At 39.2% G+C, this 14,534-nt stretch overlaps 1 protein-coding gene across 3 annotated transcripts in view; it reads left to right on the top strand.

The window, feature by feature from the left end:
* The window catches only part of gtf2e2 (general transcription factor IIE, polypeptide 2, beta), a 94,832-nt gene extending 80,683 nt beyond the window's left edge, over positions 1-14,149 (top strand). For all 3 annotated transcript variants that reach the window (XM_039751096.1, XM_039751095.1, XM_039751093.1), the window contains exon 8: positions 13,050-14,149. In XM_039751096.1, the coding sequence (XP_039607030.1) occupies positions 13,050-13,169 (120 nt within the window). In that variant the 3' untranslated portion in view covers positions 13,170-14,149. The remainder of the gene's footprint in view (positions 1-13,049) is intronic.
* Positions 14,150-14,534: the final 385 nt, after the last annotated feature.

The following is a 14,534-nucleotide window of genomic DNA, read 5'->3' as shown; positions in this document are numbered from 1 at the left end:
AATGGCTAATGTAACTGGAAATTGTCACCTTCTTAAGGTAAACGGTAAATTAGTAGAGGATGGAGCCAAATCAATGTGGGCAAAAAAAACGATGACCCCTTCAGCTGAACCTTTTATTACTTGAGCAATGATGAGGTTTCTTTTCAAGTCTTTAACAAAGAGGCGGGATCTATTGCCCAATCCTCTTTTAGTGTTTATATTCCTAAGGAGCATAATTATTGCTCCCTTTTTAAGGTTCAGTTTATGCCTCGGTATTCCTGTTGGAGTTAGCTGATTAAGAAACTCAATAGTATAGTTCTGCATATCTTTCTTAGTTGATAATTTTTTTTTAACGCTCATTTTCCTGTTCTTCTATAGATCTATTTGCTCTTCTGAGTCTTTTGTAGCGTTTTTATGACACTCATTTTCTTCATCTTCAATCGATCTACGTGTTCGTATTTTTCTTTGTCTTTCAGCCTTTCTTTTGTTGATGTTTACTTGTTGAGCTGACCGTTCTTCCAGGAGATGTTGCTTAAAAAGGGTTTGAGTGTCTGTGTCTTTTGTTCCACTTGACGTATCCTTCTTTTTGGGTGGCATGTTGTTAGTAGATAGTGCCCCGCGCATTTTTACTAACTAACTATGTGTGGCGTCTCTCCAGCAATGGATTTAATGTGCGCGGTTTCCAGCTTTATTTGCTTATCATGCGCAGCTGAGGCTACGCCATTCACTGTGTTGCTTATCATGCGCGGCCGAGGCTATGCCATTCACTGTGTTGCTTGTCATGCGCGGCCAAGGCTACGCCATTCACCAACGTGCAAATGGGCTGGGCACGGTGTGGCCCCTCGCTGGCGCACTTCGCCAGAAGACACAGGGGTTTTATTAAAGAGGATGATATATATATATATATATATATACTCGCTCATCACTAATTCTCCAACTTCCCGTGTAGGTAGAAGGCTGAAATTTGGCAGGCTTATTCCTTACAGCTTACTTACAAAAGTTAAGCAGGTTTCATTTAGAAATTCTACACGTAACGGTTGACAACATTCGCCATGTTGAACTTTCTTATTTATGGCCCCATCTTCACGAAATTTGGTAGGCGGCTTCCCTGCGCTAACCGAAACCAATGTACGTACTTATTTCGGTGGTATGACGCCACTGTCAGCCGCCATATTGAACTTTCCAACGTCCCTAATTATCCAACTTCCCGTGTAGGTAGAAGGCTGAAATTTGGTACTTATTTCGGTGGTATGCTGGCACTGTTGGCCGCCATATTGAACTTTTCAACGGTCTTTGTTACTTATGGACCCATCTTCAAGAAATTTGGTACGCGGGTTCCCAACGCTAACTGAATCCTACTTACGTACATATTATACATCCATAGTTTGCAGCTCAGTCACCGTGAGGCGGGCGCGGTCCCCATCCCAACGCCCCCACGCTGTTGGCTGCCTACCTATATAAGGCCATCCGTCGCTCCAGTCTCTACATTCCCTTCCTTGCTTCGCCACGGGATTCATGTCTCCCTGCTGATAACTACAGCCTTTTTATTTAATCCACGGCTTCTCCGCTGTTTTATTGTTCATTTATTACGATTATAGTCATTGTTTAGGTATTTTAGACTTACTTTACATTGTTCAGGTACCCATTTACTATATCATTCCAACTGTACCCCCATTAACATGTCTATCAAGGTGATCACCATCGATTAAAGAACTGTCACTTACCGAGTGGTTTCCACACCCAGAGATGGCACCTGCCTTTTCCATTCTCTTTGTTACATATTGCACGGCCATATCAGGCTCACTCTTGATATCCGGAGGAACATTGTGTCTTATGAATTGAATGACTGGGACAGTTTCCAGGTGTGGACTGATGATGGTACAGGAGATAATTATACTACACAGGAGCGCTATAAGACTGAAAGGCTTAAGCCCTTCACCTATGCATCTGCACGTGAGTTGATGGCTGCCGCTGAATTGTTCGGTTGTCGCTTTCAAGTGTACCGAAATGGCCAAATATTTTACACCTTTCGACAACCGCCAATGCCTCTTAAACAGCTTAGATTGACAGGTGACGATTTCAGTAGTGAACACTATGTTTATTAATGTTTAAACTCTCAAAAGCTGGATGTGAAGTTATCGATGAAACCAGTTGTATACTTACAAAGCTTGACAGATGCCGAATGTCTCTTCAACACAAGTCCTACAAATACTGTCGTAATTGAAACAAACCATGAATCTCAAACCGATTATGACAGCAGCAATCCAAGCTGTGAGATTTGAAACAAGATTACTGTTCACATGGCCAATTGTACGTTGCATGCTCAAGAGTAAGCTCAGCGCACAGCTTGGTCATATTACAACCGGAGGGCCGAACTCACAATGTGGTATACAAAGAGATCCTTAAATAATTATTGGTATATTTTCCCTCAGTTTAAAAAGGTTTAATTTTCTTCTTAATAAAAATTTTAAGGTAGTACTTCGCCGCTGCAAAGCGTGGGTATTTTGCTAGTCTATACTAATAAAAGGCAAAGCCCTCACTGACTGACTGACTGACTGACTCACTCACTGACTCACTCATCACTAATTCCCCAACTTCCCGTGTTGGTAGAAGGCTGAAATTTGGCAGGCTCATTCCTTACAACTTACTTACAAAAGTTGAGCAGGTTTCATTTAGAAATTCTACGCGTAATGGTCATAACTGGAACGTATTTTCACCCATATACTGTAATAGACTGCAGCTTGATAGCCGTGGGAGGCGGAGTTTCGTATTAAAGCATTTAACCAATAAAATTTCAGCCATCATTTGTTGCCAGGCAGAGAAGCTTTCACAATCCGGTGTGCAGGCACTCTAACACAGAATAAATGTCGATTTAACCTGTTGCTTCAACCAATCAGATTTTGAGTTGGTGTCAGTAGGGCCCTCTAGCAGGCGTACGGCAATGTCGCCGTATTCAGACCCATTGATTGGATAGACTGCGGTGGGTTCGCACCCTGCCCAGGATTGGTTCCTGCCTTGTGCCCTGTGTTGGCTTGGACTGGCTCCAGCAAACCCCCGTGACTCAGTGTTCGGATTCAGCGGGTGAGAGAATGGATGGATGGATGATTGGATAGAAGCCGATATGAGGAACTCTACAAGGCCACTGAACGCACCACAAACGCTCCGAGCGAAAGATCGTTGCACGCACTACAGCCAACTCCATGGCAGGATTCTGGACAATATTATTTGCCAGACATAGACCAAATTTCAAGACCATGAAAACCTGATGTTTGTCACGCTCCTCGAGCCCCAGAAGTTTCGGGAATACCAGAAAAATTTCATGCATGCAGCCTTCTCCAGTTTAACACAAGAGCCACAGAGCACTTTTTGATCTGTCTCGGCTAAAAACAGAACTGACTGTAATGTATGCCATGGATGATTTTGTAGGAAAATCTCCCACTGATCTCCTTGATTTCCTTCATCAGAAAAATCTGAATGAGAGCATGGGGTAGCTGTTCACATTGGTATATTTGGTGGTGAGCATTCCCGTGTACACTGCTTCTGTCGAGCGAACATTTTCAGCCCTAAAGCAAATTCAAACTTATGCCAGAAATACCATAGGGCGGGTTTGCCTTTCAGCATTAGCTTCGAATGCGATAGAATGGGACGTTTCGATGGAACTGAGGCGCACGGATAATCCGTACGACAGTGTAATTGAACTGTTTTTGAAGAAAGAGAGGAGGATGGATTTTGCTTACAAATAATCCGAATTTTTGGTAAGTGAAATGTTGCGATTTTCCTAAATAATATTGCAAGGTTATGAGTTATTATTGATGTTTTTATGTCGGAGGTTTGATTCCCGAGAGGTCGTGCAGTGAGTGTGTACGCCTGATGAGCCCAGAATTGGGGCGAAACACGGGCTGCGTACCCTTTGCATTATTTGACAGTAAAACTATTTCAATAGATTCAATATGCTGTATATATATCAGCGCTTCCTTCATTTTACCCCCTTGGTTTGAGAAGTATGAAAAATGTATGTATGTATGTATGTATGTATGTATGTATGTGTGTGTGTGTGTGTATATATATATATATATATATATATATATATATATATATATATAATATACATTTATTTATTTATTTATTTAATATATATGTGTGTGTGTGTATATATATATATAGATATATATATATAGATATATAGATATAAATTATATATATATAGATATATATAGATATATATATATAGATGTATATAGATTATATATAGATATATATATATATAACTGCTCAAAAAAATTAAAGGAACACTTTGAAAACACATCAGATCTCAATGGGAAAAAGAAATCCTCCTGGATATCTATACTGATATAGACTGGGTAATGTGTTAGGAACAAAAGGATGCCACATCGTTTGATGGAAATGAAAATGATCAACCTACAGAGCCCTGAATTCAAAGACGCCCCAAAAATCAGAGTGAAACAATTATGTGGCAGGCTAGTCCATTTGGCCAAAATTTAATTGCAGCAACTCAAAACTGCCTCTGGCAGTGCTCATCCTGTTCCTCCTTGCCCAAAGGAGCAGATACTGGTCCTGCTGATGGGTTATGGACCTTCTATGGCCCTCTCCAGCTCTCCTAGAGTAACTGCTTGTCTCCTAGAATCTCCTCCATGCCCTTGAGACTGTGCAGGGAGTCACAGCAAACCTTCTGGCAATGACACGTATTGATGTGCCATCCTGGAGAAGTTGGACTACCTGTGCAACCTCTGTAGGGTCCAGGTATCGCCTCATGCTACCAGTAGTGACACTGACTGTAGCCAAATGCAAAACTAGTGAAGAAACAGTCAGAAAAGATGAGGAGGGAAAAATGTCAGTGGCCTCCACCTGTTAAACCATTCCTGTTTTGGGGGTCATCTCATTGTTGCCCCTCTAGTGCATCTGTTGTTAATTTCATTAACACCACAGCAGCTGAAACTGATTAACAACCCCCTCTGCTACTTAACTGACCAGATTAATATCCCATAAGTTTCATTGACTTTATGCTATACTCTGATTAAAAAGTGTTCCTTTAATTCTTTTGAGCAGTATATATATATAGATATACAGTAATTCCTCCTCGATCGCGGGGGTTGCCGTACTTTTAAACCGCATAACAGAAGGTGTTCTATTGACTCAGCTGGAATGTCAAAGGATGGATGTCCAGAGCAGGGAACTGCGTCACCTGAACTGGAGTGTAGTCGAGTCCCTTCCACCTGTTCTTCGATAATTTCAAAAATAGTTTCATCTATATCGGAGTCTAAAAGGGCCGCCAACATTGTAATTTCTTCCGATAAATCTTCAATTCTTTCTCTGAAATACGTAATATCTTCAGCAGAATCCATTTCATCGGCAGTAGTAAGCATTTTTCTAATTAATTCTTGTGCTATCGATTCACCAATCAGTAACTAGAGGGCGTGTTAGAGCCTACCCTCTCAGCTTTGATGAGTGAAAGTGACAGTTTATTAAAGTCGGATTTCATGACAGTTTGTAGGAATGTTACGTACAAAATGAAATAAATAATCAACGAAAAACATATTTCATGACACATTATTTATGCTTTCATTTCATGATACATTTATTTATTAAGGCTTCATTTCATGATACATTTATTTATTTATGCTCACATTTAACAGTACTTTTATTTATTTGCGCATTTATTTATTTATTTAATTTTGTCCAAAATAGTCCTCCATAAACGAGTGCATGCTTTGCTCTTTCCTTTTGGATTTAGGGTGAGAAACTTACAATACCAGAGTTTGTTATCTTTAGTTACAGTTAACACCAATACCATAGTATATTAGCTGACGTTATCCTATCTATTAAATTGCAGTTTATAGTTCTCAGAATCAAAGTATAATTATGTTTTGAGGTGAGTGATGCTTGGTTCCTTTTCTAGTCATCTTTCTTCAGATATGTGGAAGGATTTTTCAACACACTTCCTTTTCTTTGTTTAGGAGGTCTTCATCTTTCATTGTACGTTTTTGTTGTGGATTGGTACTACACTTATTTCTTAAGGTTTTTACACAAAGTGTTTTCAGATGCTAGCAAAGTTATGCCTGCTGAGTCAGTGACTGTTGTTAGCAAGGCAAACACATGGTTTACATATGGTCTCTCTTGCTTCTGTCCTCGCTGCCCCTCAGTAAGGTTGGACTAATGACAACCTCATCCAAACTGCAACACAGTATTCCACCTTTTCAGTCCAGCACGATGGCCCTCTGCAATAAAGGGCTTGCTTCGGCTTCTGTTGCGGCCACACCATATCAGGCATGGGCTGTTGTGTCATTGGCTTTTTAGATGCACATAACCCATCTTCTTGGATGAGCACTGGTGCAGAACTCTGTCCATCAGTGTTTCTCATCCTGTATTTATGGTCTTTTGTTCAGAACTTGAGTCCATTCTGTACCGTAGAGAGAGATGTCCCTCTGTTACATGATCTGGTATCGATCATCTTATCAGGTAAGGCTGTAGATGCTACATTCCAAAAGGGAGGCCAAGTCAGGCAAACTGAGCCTTTTAGCTGGCATTAAGAGTGTCTGGCAACAGATTGCTAAGCCAAGACTCGGGTTCCAGCCTAGTAAAATGGATAATGCCACTCTGTCCTACACCTTTAACAAAGAAGGGATTCTCCTGCAGATCACCCAACATGTGAAAATAAGTAAACAAGACTAACCTGAGGCATGTAACAAATTATTACATTTATTAACACTAGAATCCCTGAAGCCAAAAAAAACAACTTGCAGTTCAGGGCCACCTAACACCATTAGTGTCTTTTGTTTTGCAAATGTGTCGATCAGCACATGCAGCAAGTAGCCCGCTGTCCCATCCCATCCCCCCACCAGCGGAGCTCAAGCCGCACAAAAGATTGTTAGGCCAGATTCATACTTCTTGTGCTGTGATGCATGCTCCAGCGGACACTACTGCTACACAAGTGTTATACTGTTTAGACATGCGTGCATACCTTATGTAAATGTGGAAGATTCCACCAGGTGGCAGTGCAAGATATCATCATGGTGAGAACAGGTTCAGCTTTGATGTGTTGTGATTTGCCTGAAACACCCATTAAATTCCAAGGACACCTTGCCACAATATCTCTGAAAAGAATGGATGTTTAATGATTAAATCCATCAATCCAGGGATGCACCTGTTCCAGCTAGTATTGGGCACAAGGCAGAAACAATCCCTGGACAGGGCTCCAGCTCATTGCAGGTTGAGCTCACATACATTAGTGTCATTTTAGCATCACCAAATCCGCAAACCTGCTTATCTTTGGTAGGAAACCAGAGCACACTGTGGAAACCCACTAGGAAAAATGCAAACTCCAGGCAGGGAACACCAGAGATGTGAATCCCTGCAAGACAGCAGCGTTACTGCTCCACCACCATACAGCCCCACATGTTTAATTATTAACAGTATTCATTATTTAAATGAAGTTAACTACAGGGAGTGCAGAATTATTAGGCAAGTTGTATTTTTGAGGATTAATTTTAATATGGAACAAACACAGTGCTATCAGTCAATCCAAAATGTTAATAAACCTGAAACCTGAATGTTTCACAACGGAAATGTGAGTGTGAACATCATCAGGGGAATACATATGTGCGCACAATTATTAGGCAACTATTAGTGTGCAGATTTATTATGCAACTAAAGGAAAAATGAAAATTTTCCCATCTCACTTGTTTATTTTCATCTGTTATAGTGAGAATAATAAACAAACACCTCAAAATTTACAAATAAACATCTCTGACATTTAAAAAAAATAAATCAATCAATCAATGACCAATATAGCCACCCTTCTTTCCAATAACAGTCATAAGCCTTTCCATTCATGGAGTCTGTCAGTTTCTTGATCTGTTGACGATCAGCTTTTTGTGGAGCAGTGACTACAGCCTCCCAGACACTCTTCAGAGAGGTGTATTGTTTTTCTCCCCGTAAATCTAGCGTTTAAGAAGTGCCCACAAGTTCTCGATAGGGTTTAGGTCAGATGAGGAAGGGGGCCATGTCATTATTCCTTCATCTTTAAGGCCTTTACTGGCTGGCCACGCAGTGGAGAACTTCGATGCAAGTGATGGAGCATTGGCCTGCATAAAAATCATGGTCTTTTTCCTGTATCACTGTTTGAAGAAAGTGTCTTCGAAAAACTGGCAGTAGGTTTGGGAGTTGATTTTGAGTTCATCTTCAATGCAAAAGGTCCAACTAGCTCATCTTTAAAAATACCAGCTCATACCAGTACCCCACCTCCACGTTGGAGTGGAGCTCTGTGCCCATTACTGATCCACAGGTCCATCCATCTGGTCCATCAAGAGTCACTCTCATCTCATCGGTCCATAAAACCTTTGAAAAAAATCTGTCTTCAGATATTTCTTGGCCCAGTTTTGACGCTTTCAACTTATGTTTCTTGTTCAGTGGTGGTTGGGTTTCAGCCCTCCTTACCTTGGCCATGTCTTTGAGCACTGAACACCTTGTACTTCTGGGCACTCCAGGTAGGTTGCAGCTCTGGAATATGAAAGTACTGGAGGATAATGGGTTCCTGGTAGCTTCACGTTTGATTCTTCTCAAATCTTTGGCAGCTAATTTGCGTCTTTTGTTCTCAACACGTTTCTTGCGACCCTGTTGACTATTTGCAACAAAATGTTTGATGGTTCTGTAATCACACACCAATATCTTAGCAATTCCAAAAGTGCTGCATCCCTCTGAAAGACTTTTTACAATTTTTGACTTTTCAGAGTCAGTTAAATCTCTTTTTTGGCCCATTTTGCCTGAGGAAAACTAGCTGCCTAATAATTCTGCACACCTTGATATAGGGTGTTGATCTCCTTAGGCCACACCCTCCCTCATTACACAAATACACATCACCTGACGTGCTTAAATCCAATAAGCATTCAAGTTAATACAGCTTGGAGTTGGAATATACTAATTAAAAATGATGATATGGTCAAAATACTCACTTGCCTAATAATTGTGCACACAGTGTATTTATCTGTAAAATGTAATATACATACTTTAATGCATTTCATTATGAAAGTGATAATCAAGTGTAAATCTAAGGATTCTAAATGTCCAGAGAGCTCGAAAATCATGCATTTAATGTGATCTGTGTGGTGTTTGCTGTTTGCTACTGCTGTCAATGCAGAAGGAAGCCCCAAAACCACGTAGCGATTAACAACTGGGTCAGTTTTAAGATGATGTTTACTTCAATGATAAAATAAATTACAAGATTAAAGTGGACATTTCGAGATTTAAGTTGAAATTTCCACTTTAATCACAAAATACACCTTTTCACTGTGTCCCTAACTGTTTTTTCTCTGTGGCACAAATATGCCGCCGAACATTCTGATACTGTTATGAAGGTGAAAAAAAAAAAAGTACAGCACAGAAGATGATATGTGAGACCTTTAAAATGTATCGTGTCTTTAGGATGGGGAATATGCAATGCTTGAATATAAAAGCACCATGAATACATTTGTATATCGACATTTTGTCTTCACCATATTGAACCATACGTCAGACATTGATGCATGCACATTGATCCTGTAGGATCAACAAGTGGCTTTCTGTCGCTCATAGATAGTAAACAGGGACTCAGACGTCATGTTCCGACTTGATCACACAACTTTTTGCTAGTACTGCAATTTGCGCATGCATCGCATTTATTTTCTGAGGACGTGCTCAGAGGACATGTCTAATGAACGCTGGGATCATATGGCAGTCATGCTGCGTGCTCATACACATTCTGAGCGTGAAGTATAAACTGGCCCATAGAGCCAGACTGTTTATATGGGTGTGAGATGCCTGGAATTGTACAGGGTAAATAATACATTATGTGGAACAGATGCATTTCATGTATTTTCTGTGTCTACAATGATATATGCAAATGTAGGATGACAGGAAATGCGAGGCAGAAATTGTTAAACACATAAGTAAAACAAGTGTATAAAGTGTTCATTTTCTTAAGTTCAGTTCAAATGTTAGATTTCCTTCTTAAGATTAGAATTAGCTACTGAAATATTTTGTCATTAAGGTTTGCTTTACTGTGTTTCACAAGCCAAATTAAATAACTGCCAGCAGCTCAAGAATATTGTTAACAATGGGAGACGAAAAGGCAAACTGATTGGGTTACTCACTGTTTTCAAGAGATTTTCCAATGGACTTTCCATGACTAATTTGATAGTTTTAATAATTACCAGTAGGATGGTTTCTGTGTCATCTTTACTCTAAAAACTTTTGACAAGAGGATTTCCTGACTTTCTTCTTTGTGGATTACTGGAAAATGCTGTGCACTAAAATGTAAAAAAGGTTGAACACACATGCACCTCAGAAAGAAGCTGGTCAAAACTGGTCAATGGTAGGGTCCCGGTACTAGCACATAAATCTGGTTATTCGCTATAGACATATGATGAAATGAGAAATATTCTTATTACCTATCAATTTGTCCACTAACAAACCCACCTCAGAATTACTTGTGGCAAAAGAAAAACAGTCAACATCATTACCATAATTTAGGGTTGCCTTCTGCTTTGTTCTGTCAGAACAGGCTGTAACATCCCCATCACTATAGATAGGTATAAAAATCGATGAATCAATCATAGAAACTACAGCATAGTTTATCTTCCATTTCAATCAGTTTTATGTATTAGACTGGCTTAACACTAGAATTACCAGAGCCTACGAAAAAACTCGTAATTCCGTCCCACCTTAAACTGCTTCTTAAATCCCTTCACACCTCTCCGCCGCCTTTGTCTTCTAAATGTGCTGATAAAGAGAAGCGGCTATTCCATCCCCCCACCAATTTAGAACGTGCACGAACTTCTCTCAGCTCACGCCTTGATTGAGTATCTGGGAGTGAAGTGGAGTTTTAGAGCGGAAATAATAGATCGTTGTTTGGAACACACGCATTTCATGTCTGTTCCGTTTCTACAGTAATCTGTGTCAACACATTGTTAAAACAGAAACTTTTTTATATTCTAGTAGTAGATGACAAAATGTAGGCATAAACTATATAATGTATGAAGCCTGAAGTCCAAATAGCAAAGAAACATTTTCACAAGAATAACACAATTGCACTTTTATTCAAACATATAACTGCAGAAACAAAAAGCCGCCTTAACATGCGACATTGACACCAGTTTACTGTAACTGACTCCGCGGCTCAATAGACTCAGCCCCCGCTTGGGAATCAAGGGGTCGCGGGTTCGATCCTGTGCCCCTCCGTTTTGAGAAGTAAACTCCGTTTTGAGAAGTAAACTGCTCTTAGTCTTACTGTTTTACAATAAAAGCATACATTTGATTTCAGTCTGTAACAGCCGGTGCAGTTTATGATCCTTGTAAAGGTTAGCTTTTTTTTTTTTTATTCACTTTTCACTCTCTCAGTCGCGTTCAGAATCAATCCATACAACCCCATCTGACACGGCTGTTTTCACTAAAATCCCCCCCCCGGTTCTGACACACAAACGCTGGCTTAAGCTGCCTTCTTCGATCTCACCGCCACTTGCTTTTCGCTTTATTGAGTGTTCCTGCCAGTCCCCCATGTTGCTGTATGCTTTTTCTTTTGTACTACAGGACATGCAGAGGAAAGAATGGTAAAGACCAGTAACTTTGGCGCTATATGCAATCATCAGACACTCCCCATCTGCCCGTGTCGTTCAAGCACAGGAACATATATTAGTGTAAAGTATAACAAAAGTGCACTTTTATTCAAGTGCACTTTTTCCATCGCCTTTTCCTGTAAGAAGCAGTGTACACACTTCTCTCTATGCTGTGGTTTCTATTACACACCTGAAAGAAAGAGACAATATATGTGAAAATATAATCGCACTAATGCAATATTATTTGAAAACTAACAGCGCCAGATCGGGTGTGAATTTATGCAAGAACTGGAAATTCTCTGATGCGGACCTTCCCCCAGGGAAGAAAGTACAGTGTCAGGTGCTCATTCAGTGTAATAGAAACCATAAGCACAGAGAGGTGTGTACACGGCAACAAGTACACGTGTCGTAAATGTAGGAAGGACGGTCCTTGGGTGTGTGGGAACTGTTAATATTTGAATGTGATGATTTCATATAGCACGGAATGAAAATCTTTGTGAAAAATTTAGTGAAAACAGCCGTGTCAGATGGGGTTGTATGGATTGATTCTGAACGCGACTGAGAGAGTGAAAAGTGAATAAAAAAAAAGCTAACCTTTACAAGGATCATAAACTGCACCGGCTGTTACAGACTGAAATCAAATGTATGCTTTTATTGTAAAACAGTAAGACAAGAGCAGTTTACTTTCAAAACGGAGGGGCGAGGATCGAACCCACCCCTTTGATTCAAGCGGGCTGAGTCTATTGAGCCACGGAGTCAGTTACAGTAAACTGGTGTCAATGTCGCATGTTAAGGCGGCTTTTTGTTTCTGCAGTTATATGTTTGAATAAAAGTGCAATTGTGTTATTCTTGTGAAAATGTTTCTTTGCTATTTGGACTTCAGGCTTCATACATTATATAGTTTATGCCTACATTTTGTCATCTACTACTAGAATATAAAAAAGTTTCTGTTTTAACAATGTGTTGACACAGATTACTGTAGAAACGGAACAGACATGAAATGTGTGTGTTCCAAACAACGATCTATTATTTCCACTCTAAAACTCCACTTCACTCCCAGATACTCAATCAAGGCGTGAGCTGAGAGAAGTTCGTGCACGTTCTAAATTGGTGGGGGATGGAATAGCCGGCTTCTCTTTATCAGCACATTTAGAAGACAAAGGGCGCTGGCAGAGAGGTGTGAAGGGATTTAAGAAGCAGTTTAAGGTGGGACGGAATTACGAGTTTTTTCGTAGGCTCTGGTAATTCTAGTGTTAAACAAAAAAGATAAAAATGTTATCTCCTTTTCAGTATAACCTGTAGCATAAGCTGGTAGTTTCATCTGTTATAACATAAATATACACCGTGCTTTACTCCAGTTCAGCCATTTTATGTTTAATACTACTGTTTATTTCTTGATCAAAATGCCATTGTACTTTTTTGCTGAGTTGAAAGTATTCCAGTTGTATATTTTCCTTTTCTTAGGCACCATTAGAAAAGAGGAAGAAGCCTGCATCTCAGAAAAAGAGAAGATTTAAGACGCACAATGATCATATGGCAGGAATATTAGAGGACTATTCGGAAGGAGTTCATAATAAGAAGTGAGCAATCTGCTGAGCTTTGAGGCTTTGAGGACTTACCAAGTATTTTTTCAATTACACTGTACTCTGTTTTGAATGAAGCCAGGATTATATTTTTGTGCTGCACCATAGGCAAACAATACATTAATGTAATTTGTGTTTTCTTATGAAAGGTTAAGTCAGGGATCAGGTTATAGCATTGCTTGGACTGTGTACATACATGGTATATACTAGTAAATTTCCATAAATGTCTTGAAAAACCTTTTTTTTCTCCTAATTTTGTAACTGCTGCAGCTTTTATATACTATGTATATCTTGAACAGTATTATTTGTTTTTTTTTTTTTGTTTGAAAAATTGAAATAAATGTATATAACTTTTCCACATTCTTAAAGGGCCCTTGGATTTCAAATATTAATATCTTGTGATATTGCATAGTGTTTGTTTGCTCTTACTTATATTTGCTTAATTTCTTGTAATGTTCAGATTTATCAGTTATCTTGTGTTTATATCAGTAATGTCTGGGTTTGCAAAACACAACAGGCATCTTTATGTGCTAAATAATCTCCTTGGCCAATAAGTGTGCCATTATACTATATTATCGAAACTAATGCTTGGGTTGGTCTTTGCAAAAGACCTCAAAACAAATTTTGTGTATTTCATTGGATTTTCCACTATAGCATCATTGTGGTTATCATGCAGCATCAGTCACTTAATATTTTGTTGATTAATGTTGAGCTCCAGTCAGCTATTCAATTATGCAGTATATTTCTCTGTTTTTTCCTGTACAGAACATTTTATTAAGGGCACTAGTATTTATATCTTATTTAAAATTAACTAGCCTAACTCAATGTCTTCTATATTTGTTTACCTAAATCATCTTATATTACTTTGATACTGATGGGTTGTGTATTTGGTTTTGTCCATTTGTTAGGTATGGATGCTGAAACCAGCCATTCATCTGGCTAAAGTGCTTCAATAATATTATTATCATTCACTTATTTGAAGTGTCCTGTATTGTGATATTCTTCATGAGGTTTAATTTTATGATATAAAGCACAATGTTTTTGCTAAATATCAATCTCCTAAAGATCTGATACAGCTTACTATGAATAAAAGTAGAGAATGAGAAGGTAGGCCATAATGAGTTCTGGTACTGTGGTAGGGTAGGAGATGCTGTCATTCTGCCACCGGGACAAGCTAGTGGGCTTATTGGTAAGTAGACTAGCAATAAAGATTATTCATGTTGACCTAGCACTGCAAAATCAATAACTTATTTACCATTTGAGGTGAGTTTTCCAAAAGCATTTTTACGTCAAGAAGGTCCTAAACTTGGCATGGGTGGGCAGTATTGGCAAAAATTTATATCACGATATAATTAAAAATAAATGT

The sequence above is a fragment of the Polypterus senegalus genome, chromosome 4 (genome assembly GCF_016835505.1).
Source record: "Polypterus senegalus isolate Bchr_013 chromosome 4, ASM1683550v1, whole genome shotgun sequence".
Taxonomy (NCBI): Eukaryota; Metazoa; Chordata; class Cladistia; order Polypteriformes; family Polypteridae; genus Polypterus; species Polypterus senegalus.
The sequence above is the reverse complement of the archived record's forward strand: the minus strand, read 5'-3'. Positions and strand labels throughout refer to the sequence as shown.